This window comes from Periplaneta americana, chromosome 7 (assembly GCF_040183065.1).
Source record: "Periplaneta americana isolate PAMFEO1 chromosome 7, P.americana_PAMFEO1_priV1, whole genome shotgun sequence".
NCBI lineage: Eukaryota > Metazoa > Arthropoda > Insecta > Blattodea > Blattidae > Periplaneta > Periplaneta americana.
The window spans coordinates 68398580-68426333 of record NC_091123.1 but is presented as its reverse complement, the minus strand read 5'-3'; the positions used below and the strand labels follow the sequence as shown (position 1 = coordinate 68426333).

General features: G+C 34.1%; 1 protein-coding gene across 3 annotated transcripts in view; it reads left to right on the top strand.

Moving 5' to 3' along the window:
- LOC138703190 (cellular tumor antigen p53-like) overlaps positions 1 to 22142 on the top strand; it is a 78667-nt gene extending 56525 nt beyond the window's left edge. For all 3 annotated transcript variants that reach the window (XM_069830872.1, XM_069830874.1, XM_069830873.1), the window contains exons 15-16: positions 6516 to 6663; positions 7803 to 22142. In XM_069830872.1, coding sequence (XP_069686973.1) covers positions 6516 to 6663; positions 7803 to 7804 — 150 coding nt within the window. In that variant the 3' untranslated portion in view covers positions 7805 to 22142. The remainder of the gene's footprint in view (positions 1 to 6515; positions 6664 to 7802) is intronic.
- Positions 22143 to 27754: the final 5612 nt, after the last annotated feature.

Genomic DNA, 27754 nt, shown 5'->3' with positions numbered 1-27754 from the left:
CATCGCCATATTGGCTGTTATTATCGATGTTATTGGTTAAATATTTCGTTTTACAAATAAATGATCATCAAAATGAACCAGATTAAAAAAAAGCAAGTCATCAGAATGAGGAGAATGTTGATGCGGCAGGAGATGACAATAGCAGTGGGTGTGATGGTTGAAAGCAGCTATAACAATAATAATAATAATAATAATAATAATAATAATAATATGTATTCTTTTTATAATATGTATTCTTTTTATTGAACAAAGTTATTGTGTTGTTATTAGAATAATTACTTTTTGGTACTTGATATGCCTGTTGTGCCAAGAATTCAAAGACTGAAAAATACAAATTAGAAAGAAAAAATATAAACATAACAATATTGTTTTTCTTGTTCAGGAAATCATTTCAACATTAAGTTTTTAATTTAATAAAGCACTTATAAAGTATTTATTTGTATGTTAATACAGTTCATAATGTGAATGAAATATGATAAAAAAAATTATTTCCATGAAACCATATAAAAGAGAACAGAGTTACCAAAGTTGGTAGATATATGAATACCTTTATAAAATATGTCAGATTATTTTATTGTATGAGAAATGTGGGGGGACAGTTTTTTTTAATGGTTTTTGCTGTCAATCCTTCAGTGGAAGGGTATTAATAAACCAATAATAAGATGTAAAAATGTGCTAATGAAGGAAAGAATTTTGAACAAACTAATAAATCTAAGAAATTCAAAAATAAGACTAGAACTGGACTGCAACTACGAAATAAGATGTAGGAGACGACTATTGCTGCCATTTATGTAGGCAGCTAAAAATAACGGGCATTTTGCTGGACTGTAGCAAAACAAACTGAAAATGAATGACGAGCTGTTTGATTTGGAATTCTGCCTAGAGAACTTGAACAGCACTGACTTGGAGACAGGAAACATGGATAAGAAAAGAAATGAATTAAACATGGAAATTAGGAAGATAGTGAAACAAACAGAAAGAGAAAGAATGGGTGGAATAGCAAGAATCGAAAACATAGACAAGATGGAGTAACAAGAGACGCAAGTTAATTGTTAATTTCAGACGAGCAGGAAGTAAAAATGAGTCAGCAAAATCGGCGAAAGCAGTGACTGATAGTGAGCAGCTGGAAGATTCGGAGCACATGTTCTCATCGCCAGCTAAGCAGATAATAGGAGGAGGACAAGGCCAAAGAACTATCGTACGGCATAATAATAGAGTGCTGATGTGTCAGCTGAGCAAGAAAGGAGAAGCGACAGGAAAGAAAGGTCAGAAAAATAAGGTTAGTGAGATCGATAAACAGCTGGACTTGACTAGGAGGGGAAGCGAGTCTTCACCTAGCGGTATTTTGATAAGAGAAAATCAAGGACAGAAAAATTGGATACTTTAAAGTAGAAGGGTGCAAAGTGCCAAAATGAAACATTGGAGATAAGATAAAAATTTAGCTATAAGAATAATTGTACACATATTTGTGTCATGTTTGTTTTACTGATAGAAAACAGCAATAATACAGTGTTTACTCATTAATACTTGTGGTATGTAAAGACATTATTTCTCCATATTTAATTATATAACACAGATTGTGAAAAGGGTTAAGTAATGGGTACAGTTGCAGTAGAATGGTGCAAAGTCCAATACCTATTTTTTCCTATTCTGGAGCAATTTTTACTCACAGATCTGCCTGTAGAACTGCCTATGCTCCTCATTTGGAAGATAGGGAGTCATTGCTAGTAGATGCCCCTTCTTTTCTTCAGTAATTTCCCTATTTCATGCTTTAACTTGAAACAATGCTGACTGCACATCTTTCAGGTTTTTTTAAGCACTTTAATGGTATGCACTGCTTCATTATCATGGGACTATTTCACAGAAACACTACCTCCTTTACTAACATCATACTGAATGCAACATGCCTTAGAAATATTCAAGTTCTTGATGGATATTAGTTGATCAGCAACATCTTGCATATTAAGGAAATATGACTCTAGCATTGAAACGGTTTGAAATGGTTTTACAACTTCCGAGTCTTGTACGATTTTAAGCAGGTCATTAGGAATGAAGGCTTTTGTCACTTTCTGTTGCTTTTCAATCAAAGCGAAATCAGAATCACATTGCAAGAAACTATGGCCGCTGAGAAGGAAACATTGTTCTATGTGCTCAAATAAACCAATGGCAACTGAAAAGAGACACATGAAAATCATTACACGATTTTTGTTTTCAACTGCACAGTTATCAGATTCTTCTTGTTTGTTATGTCCATATTCATCAGTTTTAGTACACACGAGGCAATCTCATTGGCACCTCTACTCCCTATGCTTTCATCCCACATACACATATAAGACTGCATTGTATCACATACATAAACTCCAAAGTTATAACGTGAAAGCTGACATCTGTAAAACATTTCGCTTTGTGTAAGTTTGGGCACAAACATGACCTGTTGAAGATCCATTGTATTCTATGATGCAGCTCAATAGGGCGCTTACCGTCTGAAACTGCGTGGTGCTGGCAACGTAACATCTAAATATCTCACTTAAGAAACACAACTGGATGTAGCCGCTTTCATAAATCATCCTCCCAGACACATTGCACTTTTCTGCATAATAATTTCGTTTTCTATGATTTTGGCACTTTGCACCTTTCTGCTTTAAAGTATCCAATTATAGTTTAAGAAACTGATGTTTAAAGAATCAATCAATCTTCTTAATGTATCCAGCTGTTTACTGACAACATAAAGTCCACTATAGTCCACTGTAGTCTATTCAGTTGTTGTTTTTCACGAGAAATGAGGGGTATTTTGATCGGTGTTCATTATAGATGCCTGTTGCTAGTAGCCAGAGTTGGGGTGTAGTCAATATATACTGCAGAGCTGTCTCTTCTGCAACTGGTATTGATGATTTTAATTTACTTCTTTTATGGATGGACAGTATAGAAGAATGTGTTCCAGATCTTCATCATGATTATTACACCACAGACAAGTAGGATTATCAGAAATGTGAAATCGGTGTAGGTACAATTGAGTGACAATGTGACCTGTTCTGGCTCTTGTTAAAAATGTTTGAACATGTCTGGGCAAGTTTTTAATGAAGGAAAGCATAAAAAGAAAGGCAAAAAAGCAATGATGCAGGAGACAAGGGTACAAATGGCAATAGTGAGGAAGAGTAAATAGTGGGTGAGGAATGGTGATTAAAGTGAGAAAAAGAGTAGTGAAATAAAGATCCATAATATTAAGTGTGGGGGGAAAGGAACTAGCCACTATCCCATTATCTCGTGGCCTAGTTGCCTCATAAGTAGTGACTTCTTGGCAACACTTGTGAGGTTCAGACCTGTCTTCGGACAGTTGATTAAACAACAACAATAATATTAAGTGTAAAGTGAAAATTTGGTAGTATATATATGGAAAGTGATAGCATGAGGAAAATCAAAATGTGTTATAGTGAAGGGTAAGGAACAAAAGTAGTGTAGAGAAAAATATAGTGAAAGTGTACAGAATATAAACAAAGGTAAAGTTTAGTAGGGCATGAATGACACACGGAATTTATTGAAAGTGATGTGTGATATTGGAAAGGGAATGGAGAAGGTGCTGTTGTGGGGGGATGAGTTAGGTAAAAACAGGTTAGTTTGAAAGTACAAATAGTACAGAGAAGAGTGGAGGAACTGTGTGGTAGGTTATGGGCATAATACACTGACTGGCAAAAAATGCGATACATTTCACATTTTTATAAAAACTTTAATTTATTACAACAAAAAATATTTCCCTTCAAATATTTATGATAATTTTATGAAAACAACATATCTGATTATAAAAAAAAAATACTGAAACATTATCAGCAACATGCATGTAACTAAAAATTTTCTGTAACTTTCGCAGATCTTGAAATTTTGAAATTACCCCTCATCACGATTTTGTCAGTTTAAGGCCAATGAAAACAAAGTTAATGTTTACACTGCACCTTTTGAGGTCACTAATCACTATAATCCTGTCGCTCTAATTTCCAGCAGCCAATTACGTTGCAGGTCGGCTACATTTAAACGTGTGCTTCTTGTGATTCGCTGATGAAGATGTTAATCATTTCCTAAGACTGGATAAATACTTAATATATAATCGCCCGCCATTTTGGCTCTTTCGTTGGCGTTCGCAGAAAGCACACGAGGACGTTATTTGCCGTTCAATTATTTGTTGAATTACAGTGCGTTTGATTTATTATCATAGGAGCTACGACATGATAATGTTTAACGGTGTGGCAAATAGATCCCTCATCTGGTAGCTCGGCAACGAAAGAACAAAAATGGCGAACGATACTACCTACCTAGATTTTTTTAGAGCCTTCATTTCCTAAGATGTAAGCAAAGAGGAGGAATCACGCTGGGAATAACAGCGTCGCGACTATAAAACCAGATATTTCTGCCCCTGGCATCTTTGTCAGCCTCTAAGCATTGAGGCATACTGCCCACTAACTGTTGGAGGGCCTCTTGGGGGATGAGATCCCACTCCTTCAGCAACGTTGCCCTCAGCTGCGCCAAGGTGTTGTCACGCCATTGGACATTCCTTCCGAGCATGTTCTACACATGCTCAATAGGATTTATGTCAGAACTACGAACTGCCCATTCTAGGGTTCGTATCCCAACTTCTTGTAGGTACTGCACAACACAACTAGCAATATGCGGACGGATATTATCATACATGACTATATAAAGTTCTGGCCAATGAAAAGTGTAAAGGGCATCACATGGTCGATGTATCTTTGTGCATTGAGGGTCCTGCGATCGACGAACACGAGCCAGTGCGGGCTACATTGCTGATGTCAGCTCACACCATTACTGAGTTGCCCCCAAACAGAGTCCTCGAGGAGAAATCAACGGGAAAGTATCTCTCCAGGCCTTCTCCGCACCCTTTCTCGTCCATCAGCAGACCTCAGGTTAAAGCAGCTCTCATCAGTGAAAAGAACAGAGGCTCATTGCTCCGGAGCATAACCCTTGTGGTGCTGCCTCGCAAAACAAAGGCACAGTTCCCTGTGTCGTGCCTCGAGTTGGGGTCCATATGCAGGTCTTCAGGACAGAAGATTAGCTTCTGAAAACCACCTCCTCACTGTCCGCTCACTCACTCTCACATGTCTGATATTTCCCAATCAGTTTCTCGTCTGTACTGCTATGGTATGGCAATCACGCAGAACTTGAAGAGTGAGAAATCTGTTATCCCTGGCACTTGTGCTCCTCCTACAGCCTGATCCCAGTATCCTGTTATATGTTCCAAGTTTCCTATAACATTGCATTGCACTATGAATGCTACCAAGCGATGCTCTGATGTCTTGAGCCACATAATGAAGGCTGCGTCCATTCTACACCAAAGCAACTGCCCTTGTGACATCTTCATGGCTAAGAGGCACTTTTACTCGCAACAGCACGTGAATAACTGGCTAAAATTGTAGTGAATGATTCAGAATGTTTTCCGATATCCATAGATCATCAGTAAGGATGCCACAAGTTTGTAAAGCTTTTATTGCTCTACTCTCATTAAACTCATAAAGATGAGTACTTGGGAGATTAGGGTGCAATAAACTGCCCTAAAGATGGTGATATTCTCAATTTCGTTTCAAAAAACAATTCAGAGGGATGTTCTAGTGTGTTAAAAACATTATAAAAATGAGAAGAGAATTCTTTGGTTCCTAATTATATAGAAAAAATGTAATTTATTTTAAGTGTATTGTTTTTTTTTTTTTTTTGCCTGTCAGTGTAATATGAATAGTAAAAACACATGTCTGTGATGAGATAAATAGTATATATTGTAATTAGAAGATATGGATAGCCCATATACAGAAATGTGGTGGCAAACCATAGCCAATAATCATGATGTAGAAATAAATATATTGTATATGTATATATCATACTTCTGTATATTCTAAAGTTTTCCATGTACACATTGCGAGAAACAGAACAGGGAATTAGGTGTAGGATATTCATAAATATTAATAATACAATATATTTTTCTGCTATTATGCAAATTAGAGAAACACATGACTACATTTTCGAAATATGTAGCGATCATTCAGAATACAGCAGATTTCTATTTCAAGTTCAATCCCTGTTAAGTTCTGATTACTATTTCTTGCCTCAAAGGGAAATACTGTACTGATAGAGAATCAATTTTCGTGTAATTATATTAAATAGGCTGGAAAACTTGTAAATTTTTCAAGGAAAGATCTTTCAGACTGTGATTGCGTGCAATGTTATTCATTTGACACATAAACTAGCAGATTTATTAGTTACTATGTATGATGTACAAGAAAGTATGTGCCATTGCATAACTCTAATTTTCCTTTCAAGTAAATTGAATTTATTTAAATATTTCTCTGGCGTTTGACGAACTAAATTATAAATTAACAATGCAAGCTCATTCTGTATATGCATTCCATTATATACTTCTGAAATTTATGTTTGTATTTTATATCTTGAAATACCTCATAGTCTCTACCAGACTCACCATTGTTTAGACTTGTTTATAATTGATAATTTTCATTCAGCTTGTCCTGCCAGATGAAGAAACATATGAGCAGTGTCTTCTTATGGCCACACATAAATTGAAGCGGAAGAAGTCTAACGGGGGACTTACTGAGAGGGAGACTGAATTGTTTGAGTCTTACCAAAGTGAGAGAGAGAGAAGAAAGCTCTGTAAGTATACTGTTTCAGATTGTACTCTGTAAGCCTGAATTTCAACTGTTATGGCCGTATTCAGGAATGTCACTTCACTTTCACTTATATCCAACTTTAATAGATGGAAAACACAGCATTTGTATTCAGAGTCATAATTTAACTTAAAATTTGGCCGTAACTTAACCAGAAGCTAGTAATATTCAAGATACGTGAAAACCAACCTTACACGTGACTTTGTGCTATAGTTCGCCTAAACTACAACTAATGAAACATTTGTTTATTACGATAAAGTTAAGTCTAAGGGTGAAAATGGGCTTAGAAGATGGTAATTTCCAAGAAATAATGGATTATGCATTTTGTGTCATATTATTTGATTCTTTAGTCCCAAAATATGCCTATATAATTATAACCTCATGTTGATAATTGCTTTGTACAGATTTTGTTTTTCAATATTTAACTAAAAAGACATCATTCTTACGCATTTATCACAATAATTGTTACAAATCATATGACTTTAGGAACTTGATTTTTTACAGTTTAATTATGCATCCTAATGTACAGTCTTAAAGAATTTACAAGAGTGGCATGATTTGTAACAATTGTGATAAATGCGTAAGAAAATGTAATTTTATAGTTAAAAATCGAAAAAAAAATTATGTACCAAGCAACTATGGAATTCACAACACATTTTTAGCTTCAGAATATTTGCTAATTAAAGGAATAATATTCCTGAATCGTTCATTCTTTCTTTGTAATATTCTTTTATTGTTAAAACTAAAGAATAATGGTATTTTACAAACAACTTCAAATTAGTATAATTCTGAAAATATTGAGATTAGGACAAATGTTTATATGACATTTTTTGCTCAGAATATCTTCGGAAATAAGCTCTGTAAGGTACGGTAAATCCTCGTGAATCACCCTATATATCTAAAAATGTATTTGCAGCTCTGTACTTCTAGGCGTTTCATTGTCAACAAAATAAATGGTTCAGTGAACTTGTAAACATTTATATGGTTAAGTACTCTTTGTTCCTTGTGGCAGTTCAGGAATGGTGAGAAGATTTCTAAATGATAAAATTAATAATGTGTTCTTCTTCCCTACATGGAATACAGTATCTGTAATTTTTAATTGTTGTGCTTTGATTACATTTTCAGAGAAGTCAGCTTCTTCACGTGAACTACAGATAACAAACTTCACTCCAGGATTTCTCCTTTCAGACACTGAAAAACTTCTGAGTTCTGTTATTATATATACAGTATATTGATTCAAGACCTTAAGTCATTCAATGACGCTTTTTTTGTTTATACTGATTAGATTATAGGTAACAAACCCGTGTGATTATTTAAGACTTTATTTTTAGTCATTATAACCATACTTAAAAAGTAAGTCTATGATAGATTTTCAGTTCTCAGTAGAGTTGGTTCTCCGTTGTTCTGGAGATTAGTGAGAAAGGAGGTCCGAATGGGGAGACAGTTTCCTCCTTGATGTACAGAGCCTTCAAATAGACGTTCATCTGTGAGTGTGTGGCTGCGCATGACAGCTGGAAGCACGCTGTTTGCTGGCAGTCGGATGTTCATAGTCCATTAAGTCAAACTCATAGATTGCTCATGGAAATTACAATTACAATAACCACTTACCTTTGTCATAGATGATGTTGGAAATGATGTACTTGTGCCGCCACATTTTTCTCACACCTTGTAAGAAAATTTGCATTAACACACATTAGTTCTTCTGAAATTGTTACAATTTCCCTTCTTAGATTGTCTTTCAGTTCTTCCGATGTATGTGAGTTATACAAATACACTTTAATTTTTTTTAAGTTTCCCCATAAATATAAATCGCATCACATATGGTAAGATTTGGGTATTAAGCTGGCCATATTCCCTTAATGATGACACTATCTTCAAAAAATTTCCATAGTTTATGCTAATGAGAGATCAGTTGTAGCACTCTAATGCTAATGGTAGATCAGCTGTATGCATTGTAGTAGAGTATTGTTGGAAAAATGCCTGTGTACATTCAGTGTCAGATAATTCTTCTAGGAATGGTGTGATTATGTTATCCCTGTACCTCTGCGTATTCATGGTATTTTTAAAAAAAAATATTGACCCCATAATTCTGTAAACATTTACTGTGTACCATACACCAATTTTTTTTTTGTCATGTAATGGCATTTTGTGTACAAGATTAGGTTTTTCTGCACTCCAATTTGCGTTTTCTCTTGTTCTGTATTGCTACATGACCATTGTAAATAAAACCATGCTTCACCTATGAAAAAAAATAAAATGTGGATTAGTAAAGCCATTATTAACATTATTTAAAACACAATTGCAGAAATTTACTCACATCACGTGGCTGGAGTTCCTGAACAAATAAAATGTTACATAACTATTTTTTATTACACACATTAATTTCGAAAATAAATAAAATAAAGTGTGTTGAAATAACCCACATATATTGTAAGAACTGAAAGGCAATATCTTCTTCTTCTTCCCTTCAAGTATTAGGCCAAATGGCCTGTTACGATCTCACAGTTGAATTTTCAATACAGCGTTTCTTTGGACGACTGAGAGATCTCTTCCTGTTTGGACGATAGTGGAGCATGATTTTTGGGATTCTATCTCTATGCATGCAATGCAGATGATTTATCCAGTTGTTCTGATAATGTTTTACGTGATTAATTACAGGTTCTAGTTGTAATTCTTCCATTACATCTTCATTGCGTTTGTGATCCCATTTCGTATATCCCGCTGTATATCTCATAAATTTCATTTCATTAGCCGTTATTCTGCTTTCGTCTTTCTTCCTCAATGTCCATGCCTCATTGCCGTAACAAAGTACAGTTCTTGCCAAGGTCTTGTAAAGGCGAATTCGAGTATGCCTTTGTACTAGGGAAGGTTTCATAATGGTGTTAATTATCCCCATTGTTTTGGTGTATTTAGAAATTTTCTGTGAAATGTCTACTTCATCGAAAAAATATGTGTATCCGAGATATGTAAAATAATTTACTCTTTCTAATATTTTTGAATCTAAACATATTTTGCTGGGCACAGGGTATTTTCCGCAGAAGGCCATAATTTTAGTTTTTTCTTTATTGATTTTCATATCATATTTAATTCCAATTTTGTTAAAATTAAAAATTGAATGTTGTAATTCATCTGAAAGGCAATATAAGAAAATAAATTGCAGAAGTTTCAGAACTAATATGTGTTAATGCAAATTTTCTTAAAAGGTGTAAGAAATGTGTGGTGGCACAAGGACATCATTTCCAATATCTTCTATGACAAAAGTAAGTCGTTATTGTAATTTTAATTTGCATGAGCAATCTATGCGCTTGATTTAAGGGGCTATGAATATCCGACTCTGCCGGCAAACAGCGTGCTTCCAACCATCACGTGCTGCCACACACTCACAGCTGAACATCTATTTGAAGGCTCTGTAGTATGGATGTCAAGTGTTGCCTTATGATGACCATTGTGATAACATGAAACATCATTTGGAAGATTTTGCAAAAAAGTGACTTTTTTGCAGATGTAATGAAGACGCAATTTCTAGGTATGGCGTCCATGTATTAATTATTATAGTGGCATGTTAATGTTCGTAATTATAATTCATAAATTTATTTTCCTCTTACCATATTTCTAATTTGAGGGTCGATTGCAAACCTGCCTTCACTTCGATCTGTCTGCTCATATTAGTCTAGGAATTTCAGTTTTTAAGATAAATGTCCCATTATTTTGTAGAAAAGCTGCGACATGAAAAATAATTTTAGCTCTTTAAGATATGTATGAAAAGTTAAAATTGGCAGTTGATTATGGAGGCCTCTATTAGAATAATAGTAGAAACATGGCAATTCATGAGTTTTATTTCACAAAATATATTGAAACTGTATTAATCACAGATTTGTATACTCTAAACCGCACATGTTTGTTTCACACATTTGTAAACAGACATGTGAATAAGAATTCCATTATCAGGGTCTGTTTATAATCCATACTTTCTTATTACCATTGGTTAGTACTTGCTTTCTCTAGAAAGAATCTGGAACCACGAAGTTGTTTCGTAAAGTGAATGTAAAGCTCTGCTCCATTTCATTTATTGAATAAGAATTCCATTATCAGGGTCTGTTTATGATCTATACTTTCTTATTACCATTGGTTAGTACTTGCTTTCTCTAGAAAGAATCTGGAACCACGAAGTTGTTTCGTAAAGTGAATGTAAAGCTCTGCTCCATTTCATTTATTGAATAAGAATTCCATTATCAGGGTCTGTTTATGATCTATACTTTCTTATTACCATTGGTTAGTACTTGCTTTCTCTAGAAAGAATCTGGAACCACGAAGTTGTTTCGTAAAGTGAATGTAAAGCTCTGCTCCATTTCATTTATTGAATAAGAATTCCATTATCAGGGTCTGTTTATGATCTATACTTTCTTATTACCATTGGTTAGTACTTGCTTTCTCTAGAAAGAATCTGGAACCACGAAGTTGTTTCGTAAAGTGAATGTAAAGCTCTGCTCCATTTCATTTATTGAATAAGAATTCCATTATCAGGGTCTGTTTATGATCTATACTTTCTTATTACCATTGGTTAGTACTTGCTTTCTCTAGAAAGAATCTGGAACCACGAAGTTGTTTCGTAAAGTGAATGTAAAGCTCTGCTCCATTTCATTTATTGAATAAGAATTCCATTATCAGGATCTGTTTATTATCTATACTTTCTTATTACTGTTGGTTAGTACTTGCTTTCTCTAGAAAGAATCTGGAACCAACCACTAAGTTGTTTCGTAAAGTGGATGTAAAGCTCAGCTCCATTTCATTTATTGAATAAGAATTCCATTATCAGGGTCTGTTTATAATCTATACTTTCTTATTACCATTGGTTAGTACTTGCTTTCTATAGAAAGAATCTGGAACCACGAAGTTATTTCGTAAAGTGGATGTAAAGCTCAGCTCCATTTCATTTATTGAATAAGAATTCCATTATCAGGGTCTGTTTATAATCTATACTTTCTTATTACCATTGGTTAGTACTTGCTTTCTCTAGAAAGAATCTGGAACCACGAAGTTATTTCGTAAAGTGGATGTAAAGCTCAGCTCCATTTCATTTATTGAATAAGAATTCCATTATCAGGGTCTGTTTATAATCTATACTTTCTTATTACCATTGGTTAGTACTTGCTTTCTCTAGAAAGAATCTGGAACCACGAAGTTGTTTTGTAAAGTGAATGTAAAGCTCAGCTCCATTTCATTTATTGTTTTCCATAGATCTTACATCGGCACCAGAGCTTTGAGGCTGTAGAAAAAGTCAAACGTTATACAAGCAGATTATTTATTATTCACTTACAAGCATAAACAAATTAAGGAGTTACTAGAAGATATGAGTAGACCTATGGATAAATTTTGTTCTTTCATAGCTTTTAAGATAATCAGACAGTACATTGAAGACCATAATACATAAATAGTGAACTCCTTTTTTATAACAGCTGAAACTAACAGAGGGGAGATGAAGGTCTGATTTGTGTCTTTTATTAAAATTATGACTATTTTGATTAGTAGTAAATGTACCTTGAATTTTAACATTGAATACACAGAATATTAATCCATGTTTCATTATAGAATGAAAGTATGCAAAATATGCTATTTCAAGGTGTTCATGAACACAAGTTTATTTGCACTAGCCCTTAATGTCGATATAGCCAGTGTAATCAAATTTAGTACACATAACAGTGCTGTTTTCCTACAACACTTTAAGTACAAAGTTTATTGATTTGGAATTGGAGAATCACCTGAATCAGAAAATTCATTCAGAATATATTTACTCCTAAATTAAGCTCTGTCTGTTATGCATTATGATCCTTACCTTCTACTGGGGATATAAACACCCTTAAAATAGCATATTTTGCTTACTTTCATTCTATAATGATACATGGATTAATATTCGGTGTGTTCATACATTTTTAGACATTTGGGTTGGACAGTCATGTAACACGTATGGGTGAATGTAGAAATGCATATAGAGTGTTAGTTGGAAGACCTGAGGGGAAAAGACCTTTGGGGAGACCAAAGCGTAGATGGGAGGATAATGTTAAAATAGATTTGAGGGAGGTGGGTTATGATAGGGACTGGATAAATCTTGCTCAGAATAGGGACCGATTGCAGGCTTTTGTGAGAGCGACAATGAATCTGCAGATTCCTTAAAAGCCATTCCTTTGATATGTTCATTAACACTTTTTGAAGTGTTTTATTTTAGAACCTAAAATAATTAACGAATTCATTTATTAGAACTTAGTTATTAATGAAAATTGTTCGTATGATGTAATCTTGCCCAAGAATAACCAGAACTTAATTTGAAAAATGTCTTTATTATCTGTAAAATTAAATACAGTCGGCTCCTGATAATTAACGTGCACTTTTTTTTAGCATGGGGGCGAAGTAACGTCATTTCCGTTTTTACTTCATTTAGATATGTTCTCTCTCTACTTCTTAAGAAATCTGCTATCTAAAATCAGAAAAAAAAAAAAAATACATTTTTATTAAACTAAAGTTTCTTACAATACTTTGTAAAAGTTGTTTCTTCTTTTAAGATTTTATCCCACTGTAGTACAGCATGATATAATGTTTCAAAATGTTTTGCATTGTTTCACATTTTGCACTTTATTTTGAAGTGTATTTTAGTAATTAAATCTCTCAGAGTAACTTACTGGACTATAAATATTAATAAAAAGTTTTGCGGATAATTCGCGATTTTCGATATTTTGCGGAAGTTCGTGCATTAATTACTGCGATTACCAAGAGTCTACTAAATATGCCAATTTGAATCTGATGATTAGGATAAAGCACAGCATCTGAATTTAGATGATTAGTAACCCGTATTGTACCATAGCGTTGCTATCTCCACTTCTCACTTCACGTATTTTTATATAATAATAGGCACTGGAACTTTATCAGAAGGTATCAGGCATAAAAGAATTCAACTTTATATTCTTGCTTTTACCAAATGGCCGCGTGGTTCACACATGTTCATAGTATATTATTTTCTTTAAAGGTAACATAAAAAAATTCTGATCTGTTTATTGAAGGTCTGAATTATTTAATATTATTGTGTATTAGAGTGCGTTGAATTATTTGCTTGATCACTTGTTTTGGAGATGTGTTTTAATGTGTAATTGGTGTTGGAAATAAGTTAATTAAAGGTGATTAATTCTGTCTTTGTAGTATTTTTATTTGTGTTTGATTTTGTGAATTTGTGAGAAGCATGTTTTGTGTGTGATTTACCTTACATCAATTATAAGTTGGGAAAAACCTCAGAAAAAACCTAATCATGTAATGCACTCAAGCAGGAATCGAACCCAGTTCAAGGGCAACCCTGGATAAGTAACACTTATTACCCCCAAGACTATGCAAGTGGCTAATTCAGAAGTTAGTACAAAATTGAAAATATTTTCCAAATAAGAATTATGATCACATAGAATCAAACATATAATCAGATACACGGGTAAATCACAAACTTATTCATAGTAAAATCCATGAACTCATATTGGAAAATATTTTTTCACTATCACTAGTTCTACCAAGCAGTGCATTTGAAATAAGATAAATCCAAGCTATATAAATTTTTTTTTGCGTAGTATGAGATAAAATTAAAAGTAAAACTAATGTATTTTCAACATTATTTCAACTTAACCTCTTTGCTGTTGGCGGATAGAAAGTGCTACTGTTGCACTACACTCTTAAATTGGTTATGCTCGACCATGCCAAAATGTAGTAATTATATACCTGGTAGTAGCCCTTTAATGCACCTCATTAAAGTTCACCTATTCATTATAATTCAGTTGTTCAGCCAATGAGAAATCTCCATTGTACAGATGGTACCATTATAAAACCGCAAATATCGATTATTCTCGTATATGCAATCGAAAAACAATTAGCAAAAAGTCACGGAGGCTGGAAATCCAATACTGTCGCAGAAGGTTACGTTCTGTTACTATAATAATTAGCGTTAATTGTAAATAATATTCAAATAAATTCAATTTGTCATCTCGTTTTTCAATTCAAAATCAATTTCCAGGTTATATCAAGCCTAATGTTCATGTTATTCTCTAGATTATATCAAGGTCAATGACATTCGTGTTTCGGAAAAAATTAATACTTTTGCGTCTGCGCACATCTCACAATTCAGGTCTGTTCCGCTCCTCACTTACATAACCATATCATGAATACTTATGAATAATTTCAAGTTAGAAATATGGTCGAGCATAAAAAGTCGTATGAAACTTACCTATAATGGTAATTAAGACACTCGTATGAAAATTATGAAACTCGCTTGCGCTCGTTTCATAAACAAACATACTCGCGTCTTAATTACTACCATTATAGGCTCGTTGCATAATGTACTATTATCTATTTATATAACGTGCTAAAGATAACGAGTTCGAATCTTAGCCATTGCAGTCAATTACTACTTATGGTAAAGGTCTATGTAAACAATCGGTGTAATGGCATGTATTGATTCTGATGAAGTTTCAGTTGACAGTAGGAACCAGTTTATTTCTTAAAAAGGAAATCTAATGCCCTCAGTTTCATATAAAAATTAAAGATCATCTTACATTCTTTTCGTTTGATAAGATATTGCGTTGCATAATATCCATATTACTGCCAGGTTCGTAAATTCTACATGTATAACAGTGAAGGGGTTGAAAAAAGTCCTGCACTTGATTACACGTTTTGAATGTTTTTAACTTGTTGTGGCACAGATGTGCTAATTTAAAAATGTTTGAATACGTAATTTCTGCAGATGTTTGCACACACAAAAAATGTTTTTGTCTCAACTTAATAAGGAGGTACACATTGCTATTCATTTGCTTATTTTCAAGGTACACTGTCAAAAATTGTCACACAAACGTGTTTTTGGATGTCAACATTATTGTGAAGTACTTGTTTTATTATGTATAAGTGTGTAAATATATCGTTTTTGGTTGTAATTATTAGTTGTTAAACTTCCATATAGTATATTTCTGTGGCTCTAGGGGTAAATGAGATATGTTATTTCTTGTACTTTTTCAGGAGCAAGTATTTACAGTTTGAACGATCGAAAAAAATCATAGGAATCATGTATGTTTCATAACAACGGATTAGAGAGAAAAATAATAGAAATATGCATATAATCTTTTGTCACATTAAAAATAAAGATGCACAACATATTGCAAAATCTCATTTTTGCCAAAAATTAACATATCACCTTTGCTGTGGAACAACAGATTTAAAAATCGCATTTGAAAATAATGGGAACAATACCAGCATATTAAAACAGTAGTCATTGTATTGTAGTACCTACTAATAGATAATTTCACATTTTTCATTGTTCAGATTATGTTTAAGTATTCCGTAATGTCTGATAGGTGACGAAATCATTGCCAGCAGAGAAAGGGAGAAGAATTATTGCTAATCAATCAATGGCAGAAGTCACATTCCTGGCTTATCTTAAAGTTTGTTGGAAGTAGAATGCTTCAGGCCACCCAACTTCTCTCTTCCTCTGCTGGCAATGTTTTCTTCACCTGTCAGACATCATGGAATGCAGTATACTATTGATTTGAAAGAAATACGTTGATAAATTCGCGGGTGCTCGTGTAAAGGGGGGTTAAGTATGATTTCGCTAAACTGGGATAAGTACATATTTCAACTCTCCACAATTACTTTTTTACTGTATTAAAGGGGTTAAATCATTCTTCCATCCATGATGCAGTTAGAGAACTTCGTATTTTGTGACAAAGGAGTTTTGTTCAGTACCAAAGGAGAGAAGTTTACATACCTTACAATTTGACTTAATCCCCTTTACACGAGCATCCGCGAATTTATGTTTGGACTATATTAAGATTAATGTGAATTATGTTTGAAGATTAATTGTACCAATGTTGTAACGCTCTTTCATTTATAACAGATTTAGTATAATATATGGCAGGATATCTTACACCTGTACTTCCTGGAGAAATTCGTACTTTGTTCCGGAAATAAGCAGCATATGTACTAGACCACCAATGAGTTTTCAGAAATTTAAAATGCTTGAATTGGCTAATAATATGAATACAATATGTAATATTTAATTTAATATTGTAAACATGACAAACTTGATAAACATTGTAGTTCTGGGCTATCTTCACATTTGTTTTCCATAAAATGGACTGCTTACTAGATACATCATGTCTTCATAAATACACATCACACACGTGCACTGTTAAGATCGTGATTTACATCAGATAACTGAAAAGCTCTGCACAGTGATGATTTGTATATTGGAAATGTGTAGTGGTTTTCTGATGTTTTTATCTGCAAATACGAGCATTTTAGTAAGAAAACGCAGCTCATTACAAAATTGGTACCTGAACTATTAATTAATGTAACATTAGATCTGTAATTCATAGTCACTTAATCTGCAGGGAATTCGCTCAAGTGGTATTTCTGTTCCAACATTTACTTCTGCTTTGTCAGTTTCAGATTATACAGTGCATAAAGTTATACATACTATATTTAAATAATTGAATATATACGCATAAATTACGTTTTTTTTCATCGAGCATAAAAATAAGAACTTCCCCTCAGCCCTTCATAAAATTTAAGTAAATCAAGATTTTGTTGTTGTCTGTATATAGCCTCTTATTTTAAAGTTCTGGTCTGTAAATGCGCACCAGAAAGGGATAATTTTACATACTACACAATTCCATTAGATTATTTCAAGTGTGTATGCCAAATTTCTACAGAAAGGTGTTTAATTTATGATTCTTTGTCTTGGTTTTTAAAGACAATATGCCGTAAGAAAGTCTAGCTAGGTTCTGAATACTTCCCATTCACCATTCCTTCCAATGCATCCTTCAGTAGGCTGTTTCTTAGCCAGTGATCCAGCGAATTTCTTCTCTTCGTCATCAATTTCAGCATCATCTTCACCCACTCTTTCCAGCATGGCTTCATTTCTTATTTTTTTCTATTAAAGGTTCCCTTTGCCAATGTTATCCTCCTTTTGACCTTCTGGCAGCAGCTCATGTTACTATAAATAAATGAAGAGTCCACTGCAAGAATGATGGATGTCATTTGGAATACATTTTTCAAGAGAAGCAATTGAAAGTTTGAAATGCTTAGCACTCAAAGCTTAACTGTGATTTTCCGATCATTACTGGACAATGACTATCAGTGTTAATGCCATATAACTCTATGTACATTAATAATAATAATAATAATAATAATAATAATAATAATAATTCTTTATTTATACTGGCAGAGTTAAGGCCATAGGGCCTTCTCTTACACTCTACCAGGTCACAAAGTATTCAAGCAGTTAAAATATAACAAAAAAGTTACAGAACAGAATACTAACATATTACAAAGAGAAATAATAATAGCATAATAAAATCGACATTAAACAACATGAAAATAATACCATAATAGAAAAAAAAGAAAGTAAAATACATTGGAATATAGCAAAAGCAACTCATTTAGCACAAATGATTAATATGGAAAACGTAAGGAAGAATATAACAAAATAGAATATAATAAAATAATAAAAAAGAAAAAAAAAAAGAAAGAAAATTAAATAAAATTCACAATAAAAGGCTATGATAATAAATTCGTCAGCTGATAAAGGGAACAAAAAGGGGAAAGGAAGGAAAAGAAATATATAGCCTATATTTTTACATAACTATCGCAGAGAAAAGAGCTTATAACTGAAAGGAATCTGAGTTGAAAAAGTGCAATTTTAATTTATTTTTGAAACTAGACAATGTCCGACAGTCTCTGACATGTTGTGGTAGAGAGTTCCAGAGATGAGCTGCAGAGACGGTGAAACATGAAGAGTAGAAGGATGTTCTGTGTTTAGGAATGGAGAGTGTGATATGGTGTTGTGAGCAAGTATCTATTTCGTGATATGAGGACAAATATTAAAAACGAGAAGCTAAGTAGCTAGGGTTAGAGTTTTGAAGAATATTGAAAAGTAAAGTGAGAGAGTGAATACTTCTTCGCTCTTTGAGATCGACCCAGGACAGCATATTTAGTGAAGGTGTGATACGGTCAGATCTACGGACGTTGCAAATAAATCGAATACATGCATTATGAACACGCTGTAGTCTGCTTGTTAATTTCATGTTAAGGTCAGTGTAGAGAGTGTCACAGTAATCAAAATGAGGCATCAAGAGCGACTGCACTAAATTCTTCTTGAGAAGCAATGGAAGGAAATTTCGAATTCTTTTTAGTGCGTGAATTTTCATAAAAATTATTTTACATATGTGTGTGATTTGAGTATTCCAACTTAAGTTATTGTCCATATAAATTCCTAGATTTTTTACTCTATCACTGTAAGGAATAATAGTTTCATTCATTTTAACAGGAGATAAGTCTCCTGTGTTTAATTTACTTAAAAGTCGTTGGTGTCCCATTATGATTGCCTGTGATTTCTCAGAGTTCAATTTCAGTCCAAACTTTTTCGTCCATGAAATAATTGATTTTAGGTCATTGTTTACTTCATTTATCGCGTAATTTATTGTCGATGTAGGTGCAGAGATATATATTTGTAGGTCGTCAGCAAATAGAATATGTCTACAGTGTTTAATAGATTGTGATATGTCATTTATGTAGATCGTGAAAATATGTCTTAAGCTATGCATTGACAGTCTTGGTTCATTTTCGACAAGAAAGTGACATCCATCATTCTTGCAGTGGATTCTTCAAATGTAAATGATAGAAACTGCCAAAAGTTCAAAATCAAACGAATGTCGTTACCCAAATTTAAGACTTGATTATCTTAAAAAAAAATCATATCATATAAAATGTTAAGCAAGCTTTGTACACATGTTCTATTGGTTTCATTTTCAGTTTTGATGTAGCTTAGAAATTCCATATCGGTTACTTATATCAACATCTGTTTCTGTCGTTACCCATGTTTCGCTAGTTTATGACCAGTCATTATTGATATTAAATTATAGAACTTTGTGTCAATTCTACTTTTATATTTATGAAGAGCAGCACTGCTACTTACAGACCTGTTACTAAATCTACCTATTACTCTGTGAAAATATTTATTAAATCTACATACTTAGACTTCAAGAAACAAAATTTGATAACACAATCTGAAGGGAAAAAAATGGAACTCTCTGCGTCATAATCCACAGTTAATTTCCGATTTACTATGAAGAGATCAAATGACTTTATTGTCAAACGCCTGGCATTAGAAAACAACAACACTTTTATATTTTAGCGGTCCCCTGGAAAGGTCTGGCTTTCTTATATTTGAAATTATTGAAAACCTTTCAGACTGACTGAGAAATTTGAATGAAAGACTTCTGATTCTGATTGTGTTTGTATTCCCTTCAATGTTTTGGTGTAGGCCACAGGCCACTTGCGAATTTTTCAATCTAGTAGCATTGGAACGAAGCAATGTGGTGTGAATTCTATCAACTCAATTTGTAAAGGACTAAAGTTTATTCTTTATGATTTTGACCATATTCTTTATAAGATCAAAGGAATCTCTTTAATGTGATATATCTGTAAAGTTAATTGAATCTATCTGTAGATTTTCTATTATAGAAAAGAGCTATTTAATCTCAAGTATATCAGCATTCCCCTTCCGCCTCCTGAGTTCGCTTTCTATCATAAACATTTGTATTAATTGAAAATGACATTCAAAAAAATATTAATTCACCACTTGAGTGTGTTCTCTGTGTTAAGAAAATATAATATAAAGTTTAGAAACATAAGTACCGGTACCTCTTCAGCAAGTTGCAGAATTAACAATAATCCTGTTAATACATTTTGTTATGGAACTGTATTTTTAGGACATTTAAAAGAAACAATGTATTCTTATAACAATCCACTAGTCATATGTATAGTTAATTAGTTGGTCATGTACACATTTCTTAGTGTAATAATGTTCGTTTTTATCACTTTGTACTTTTTCACTTTTATACACGAACATCTTTAATGTACCAACTTGTTGATATTAACTGGAATATCAGATTTTATTTATGAAATCAGTCAACACTATGGATAATTAACTTTAAAATTGTTTCCATAAATGAGTAGAAATATGTGAAATGTATTGTTAGTTGGCTTTGGTATAAGTATATTCATTGTAGCTTCAGAAAATGAGTGAAAATATACTCAAAATTAGGAGTTTCCATAAGTAACTTCTAAAAATTGTAGGCATATATTGTTCTTAGATATTGACTGGCATTTGAATGCTCCTGCCAGATTTATTCGTGAGTAAATCCTAAATTTTATATATTTTCAAAACTGTTACTTTGTGACTTTCTGCACATTATATCTGCAGTGCTCGGGAAAAGTGACACAAATCAGTTTCCACAAACTTTCTTTGATATTTATTGACAACTTATGGAACATCTGCTAGCTTGGAAAAAAAATACATAAGTATTTCTCCCATTACAATAATTCATACAGAAAAAAATCAAATCGACATAAACCAGTGTAACTTGTCAAATTATCGAAAAAGGTTTGTGGAAACTGACATGTCACTTTTCCCAAGCACTGCAGATATAGCACATCAATATTGGAATCATTATTGAGATAGAATAAAAATCTTTTCTTGCAAAGTTTACTGATTACCAGAAATTTTTATATCGTTATAACGATTTCGGTTACTAAACTAGAACTGATTTCAAGTAGAAAAGAACTTTTTTTTTATATCATTTGGTGCATATATTTGATTATTACACACAGTGGCAGGAGACATAAATCTGTCATGTTCACACACTCGTTCTAGTAATTTCATAGCAATATTTGTCAGTACTTTGTTATGTATATTGGTTTATTTATAACAACTAATTTATTAACTTATAACCTAATTTATTGATATTAACTTAAAACATAATTAATATTGTTATCATTATTGTTGTTATTTGTTCACAAAGTCTCTTAAATATTTTGCAAATTTTAACTAGTTTCTAAATTTTAAAAATAAATTCTCATCAAGAGAATTCTAAACTTTTTTTTTTTTTTTTTTTGTAAAATGCTTGGTATGAAACTGATACTCGTTTTCCCTTCTCATTTTTATTCTCACTCAATTTGAACTTATAATGAATTCTTAATTTACATTAATTTTTTAACTTCAATATCATTACATTCCATTAATATGGAAAATGTACAATATTACATTTATGTACTTTATTACCTCAATTTCTGGAAAGAGTCAGTGACTTGTACCCCTTAAGGAAGAGAGTATACTATATTTCCGTTTTGTTATTTCAAATTATTAAAGATAATTCACCATTTACTAGCATCTATCTTAATTTCACAGCTGTTTTGTTATATTATCTCTCAATGTTAGAATGATGGGGAGTTTTCTTGGAGTAAAGGTAAAAATGAATTTATTGTTAACAAAGTTAGTTTGCAGCTCAGAAAAGATCACTTAGCTTGTTTTGATGTGTGTTAGCACTTATGAATTGTTTGAGTTTGTAAAACTAGTGCAAATATATTGTGTTGCTTTGGCATTATGAATTATAGTGATGTTTATTTTCTTATACAATTATATATACATCATCTTAGGTATAAATCTATATTCAGTTCAAATAGATGTTAAGATAAAATACAATAGGACCTCGTTAATCTGGACTAATGGGGGGGATAAGTTGTGCAAATTAATCAAAGTCCGCATTAACTGACATAACATATTTTGAAGGGCGTAGATTTAATGTACAGTAGTGGCAAAAAAAAAAAAAAAAACCGGACCGACCCTTGTAGCTGATACAAAAGAATCCTGTGCTGTGTATTGTGTCAAACTGTGGTAATTTCAATATGGATAGTGAAGCCAAAGGTATGTACTGCTATTTAATATAAATAGAGGTAGAAATGTAATATTGATGCCAGATGAAAATAAAACACTCAAAGTTTTTTCGTCTGTAAGTTTGAGGCACTGAAGGAATCAAAAGACGGTAAGAATTGAACAAATGCAATAAATTTCATTGTTACAATTAATTATACAAGATGGATGTGTTTTGTGACTAGCAAAATTTGAATCTGTGACACTGAAATCAGCTACAAGGGTAGCTACTGTACATAAATTATAAAGTAATACAATATAGATAATTATGATGTATTTGATGGATCTACGTAAAGATTAATTTTTGGTCCTACAGAATATATCTGTTATGGTAACAATGATTATTACAGGAGAAAAATTGGCTCCGGTGCCGGGGATCGAACCCACAAAGGGAAAAAACACTAGAGGAGAGGGATTCGATCTGGTGCTGTGGATTGAACTTCGGCGTAGCTCAATGGTTAGAGCACCAACCAAGGACCTGGGTTCGATCCTCGGCACTGGAGCGAATTTTTCTCCTCTAACAATCATTGTGTTTGATGGAATTCATTCTGCATCACTCGAACCTCATGATTGGTTTGAATTAATTGCCAGTATTCTGTTGGCCACTGTGGAGGTTATTACTCGTATTTATGACATAATAACACGTTAAAATTTGTTAAATGTCGTTATTGCTATTTATGATTGAAAGACGATTAGTACTCCTGATTAAACGAAGTCTGGATTAACGAGGTTTTACTGTAGCATTAATTTGAAGGTCATTACAGAATCTATGAGCATATTATCATGATCAGAGAGAAAGAACATACTCGTAATGAGATACATCTTAACTTGCGAAGTTATTTTTACAATTTGGGGGGGGGGGGAGGGTGAGAGTCATTGCAATGTTGATTTCATCATCCCACAGGCAATGATACACAGCATTTGAGCACCTATAATTCTCGCATCTGACTTGTTATAAAACCAAGTGAATGGTAATTAGTGCTAGATTCGGATCTGGAGTTGAAATTCTTGTATTTTCGTGTTGAAGATTGTAATGTTTTGTCTCCCTCCTCCTATCCCAGTCCACACCTGTGGAGTAACGGTCAGCGCATCTGACCGCGAAACCAGGTGGCCCGGGTTCGAATCCCGGTCGGGGCAAGTTACCTGGTTGAGGTTGTTTCCGGGGTTTTCCCTCAACTCAATACGAGCAAATGCTGGGTAACTTTCGGTGTTGGACCCTGGACTCATTTCACCGGCATTATCACCTTCATTTCATTCAGACGCTAAATAACCTAGATGTTGATACAGCATCGTAAAATAACCCAATAAAATTAAAAAAAAATCCTCCTATCCCATTCTCTGTATGTTCTGAAGTATGATGGTTCTGTTTAAGTCAGATGTATAATAACTGCATGTAATTGCGTTAAAAAAAGGACAATGGGTAAGATGTTTAGACATTCCATACAGTCCGGATCTGGGATTCTTAAGATTACTATCTATTTAGATTCATGGATGTTCGGATCTAGGGCCACATCTTAGGAGACCAATGAAGGTGTCTGACTTGTGTATCATATGTATCATTGGCTGGCTGTAAGATGCTGGAATGTTTCTATAAGTCGGAGTTTTAAAACTTCTGGAATGGGTGACTAATGCGTAGATCAGATGGTAATTTCAGAATTAAAAAGAAAGCATTTCTGCGACGACAAATATGTTACTATCAATAAATTACTTTCTTTGTGATGTTAATATGCTCATGACTTTGGTATGGTCCTTGTATGTAATGGCTGGCAAGAACTTTCCCTAGAGCAGTGCTCGGAGGAAGTGGTAAAATAATGGGTTTTGAGTGAATTATCCTGCAATACCTTCTGCTTATCTGCGTCTTAGATCACTTGGATGTGCTAGAATTAGATACCATGTTTTATATAGTTGGTGCACCATCACTTGGGGAAATCATAGATCTTTTAGTGAATCGGAGGGATATTTAACTGGATATATAGTGGAATTTCGGTGTCTTCTGCTGTTGCTGAAATGATTGCATTTCTGACTACAAATCTGATAGGCCCAGATTCAGTTTCCCATCTCTTATGTGTATCCCGCCTAGGACTCGCATTACGGAATGCGCGCTGGTTCGAGTCCTCATGGGGGAAGAAATTTTCTCATGAAATTTCGGCTAGTGTATGGGACTGGTGCCCACCCAGCATCGTGATGCACTTGGGGAGCTACGATAGATAGCGAAATCCAGTTGCGAATACCAGCTATAACTGCTGGGAGGATCATCGTGCTAACCACACGATCCCTCCATTCTGGTTGGATGATCGTCCACCTCTGCTTCGGCATGTGGGCGTGAGGCCAGCAGCTGGCTGGTCAGTCTAGGCCCTTCACGGGCTGTAGCACCACGGATTATTATTATTATTATTATTATTATTATTATCATCATCATCATCATCATCATCATCATCATCATCATCATCATCATCTCTTATGTGTGTTTCATTGGTGTTCTCAGTGCCATGTTGATGACATAGTACAGTGTAATATGACCATGGAGTTTACTATTTGTTGATTTATAACCCTGACAAGTAAATGGAACTAGTTAAATGGGTCGATCCTTGAAGGTGTATAATAATTTAATAGTTTCATGTTATTATAATTACGATAAGTGACTATTATTTCATACTAATTTATTCACAAGGAATAGGAACTGTCCTAATCCATGTAATGTGTATATGATGAATATTATTATATTATTGTTATTATCATTTCATAAATATTCAGGTGCAAAATGATACAGACCTATGTTGTGAAGAGGTCATGAATGCACGGAGCTCTTCTCTATGTGATCCTTATGAACGTTTATAATTTCCGGATAAATTAGTGCATAGATACTGAGTATGAAAAAATCCTACCAGTAGCTTGGAAGAAAATTGTATACAGGGCTTCTATTATATGTACTGACTGCTGGTGTTTGCTTCTCGACAGCTAGGCATGTCACATCCAGCCACACTCGTATGTTAACTCCGCTGCTTAAAACGTGTATAAAATCGTACTTTATAGAAGATGCTAGAAATGTCGTCCTCCCTCGACTAAACAGGTGTATCGGGGAAAACACATTCTTATTGACACAATTAAGTTCGGCCACTGTAATATTTCTGATTTCATTTGTTATGTTTTCCTTTAGTCTGTCCAATGTATGAGAAATGTTTTGTAAACATCCTTCAGGTTACCCCACACGTAAACATCACCCACTGTTAGATCAAGGGAGCAAGAGGGCCATACCCTAACACTAATCACTCTTATCCTCAAGCACTTTCCTAATTTTATTCTTGGACTCGTCTGCTTTATGAGCAGTGGCTGAATCTTGTTTAAACCACCCATATGATTTCTCTTATTCTGTCAGTTATGAAAGAATGGAGTTAAAATATAATTTTTTTATTTTTACCTCTTGCATTTACTGTCTTCTCGTAAAAAGTCGGACGGATTATTCGTCTTGCTCTAACAGCAAGGCTAGTAAACAACTCAGTGGAGTACTATGGAGCAGTGACATGAGACAAGAAACAAAAAAGAGTATACTTAACCTAATTGTGGAGAGTATCTTGATATTTAGTGGAGAAGCTTGGGCACTAATAGCATTAAAGCTGTGGAAATGGATGGTTGTGCTAAAGTCTGCACTTGTCTTGCCTTCAGAAGGTACGAAACGACACCATAATTGAAAAACTTTAGCATCCAAGGTAATATGGTCGATCATCCAGAATGTCGAAAACTTCTATCATCGGGCATGTCCAACAGATGTCAGAAATACGATAGCCCTAAAAGGTACTAAATTGATCTCCAGAAAGAAAGAAGAAAGGACGTCCTCAGTTTACATGGAGAGGTGTTGTTGAGGGCATGCGAGCCAGAGGACTTGAAAATGGTTCCTAGGATGATAGAGATAGATAGCAAAGAGGAATCTAAGGCAACTATGAAAGTGGAATGCCATTATAAGTAAGCAAGCAAGCAAGCAATAGTGAGTGTTTTGGTTGTTACACTACAAGTTGGTTGGAACCATGCCTCATCTGAAAAGAACACGAGCTGTGGATTGATTAAATCCTGAGTCATCGATGAAAAAACCACTCAAAATAACGCACTCTTGCTACTGGATTGCTTGTTGTAGACAATGGACACATGTACAGTTTTAATATTTGAGTTTTATCAGTGTTGTTGTTTTATGTGGAGAAGGTACTGAAATTCCCACTTGTGCTAATTTCGGGAGTGATTTTGTTGGCCAAAATTTGCGCCAATTTGGTCTAATTTGACCTTCGTTAGAACTACATTTTCGTGTATATGTGTGTGTGTTTTTTTTTCTGTGCACAGAACCAGTATATTCAAATCTGTTCAAATCATGAAGTGCAGTTCTGGAAAGAGGTATTTGACCAGGGAACATCTGCATAAATTCCACACGAACACGAGCTGATTCGTATTTATAATGAACTTTACACACAAAAATGCGTTGCTCTAAGTCAGCTGTCTAATCATCTTTGTGAATACAATGAAAGAATAATGGAACGGAGAAAAATTCTCTCTGGCGCCAGGATTTGAACCCGGGTTTTCAGCTCTACGTTGATCCTGGCCAACTAGTCACTCATAACGAGTGCACCTCAGCACATAATGTGGACTTCAGTCCTATGTTCATAGACATCTATGACGTAGTGCAGAGGGCGGCCACTAGAGGGAATCCAAGAGTTGGAACTTAATCTGAGACGATTCTGTCCGACGCTGGGGTGGGTATCTGGTGTGGCTTAGTGGATAAAGCATCAGCACATAGAGCTGAAAACCCGGGTTCAAATCCCGGTGCCAGAGAGAATTTTTCTCCATTCCATTACTCTTTCATTGTATGATGATGCAGAATATCTGCATGGAAATATCATATGTACTTCGGTACATAAAAAAAAATATATATATGATTTGAGTAAATCACTTCGTGATTTAAGACAGCGCTTATTCCGTCGGATCCCGGCCAACTAGTCACTCATAACGAGTGCACCTCAGCACGTGTGGACTTCAGTCCTACGTTCATAGACATCTATGACGTAGTGCAGAGGGCGGCCACTAGAGGGAACCCAAGAATTGGAACTTAATCTGAGACGATTCTGTCCGACGCCGGGGTGGGTATCCGGTGTGGCTTAGTGGATAAAGCATCAGCACGTAGAGCTGAAAACCCGGGTTCAAATCCCGGCACCGGAGAGAATTTTTCTCCATTCCATTACTCTTTCATTGTATGATGATGCAGAATATCTGCATGGAAACATCATATGTACTTCGGTACATTAAAAAA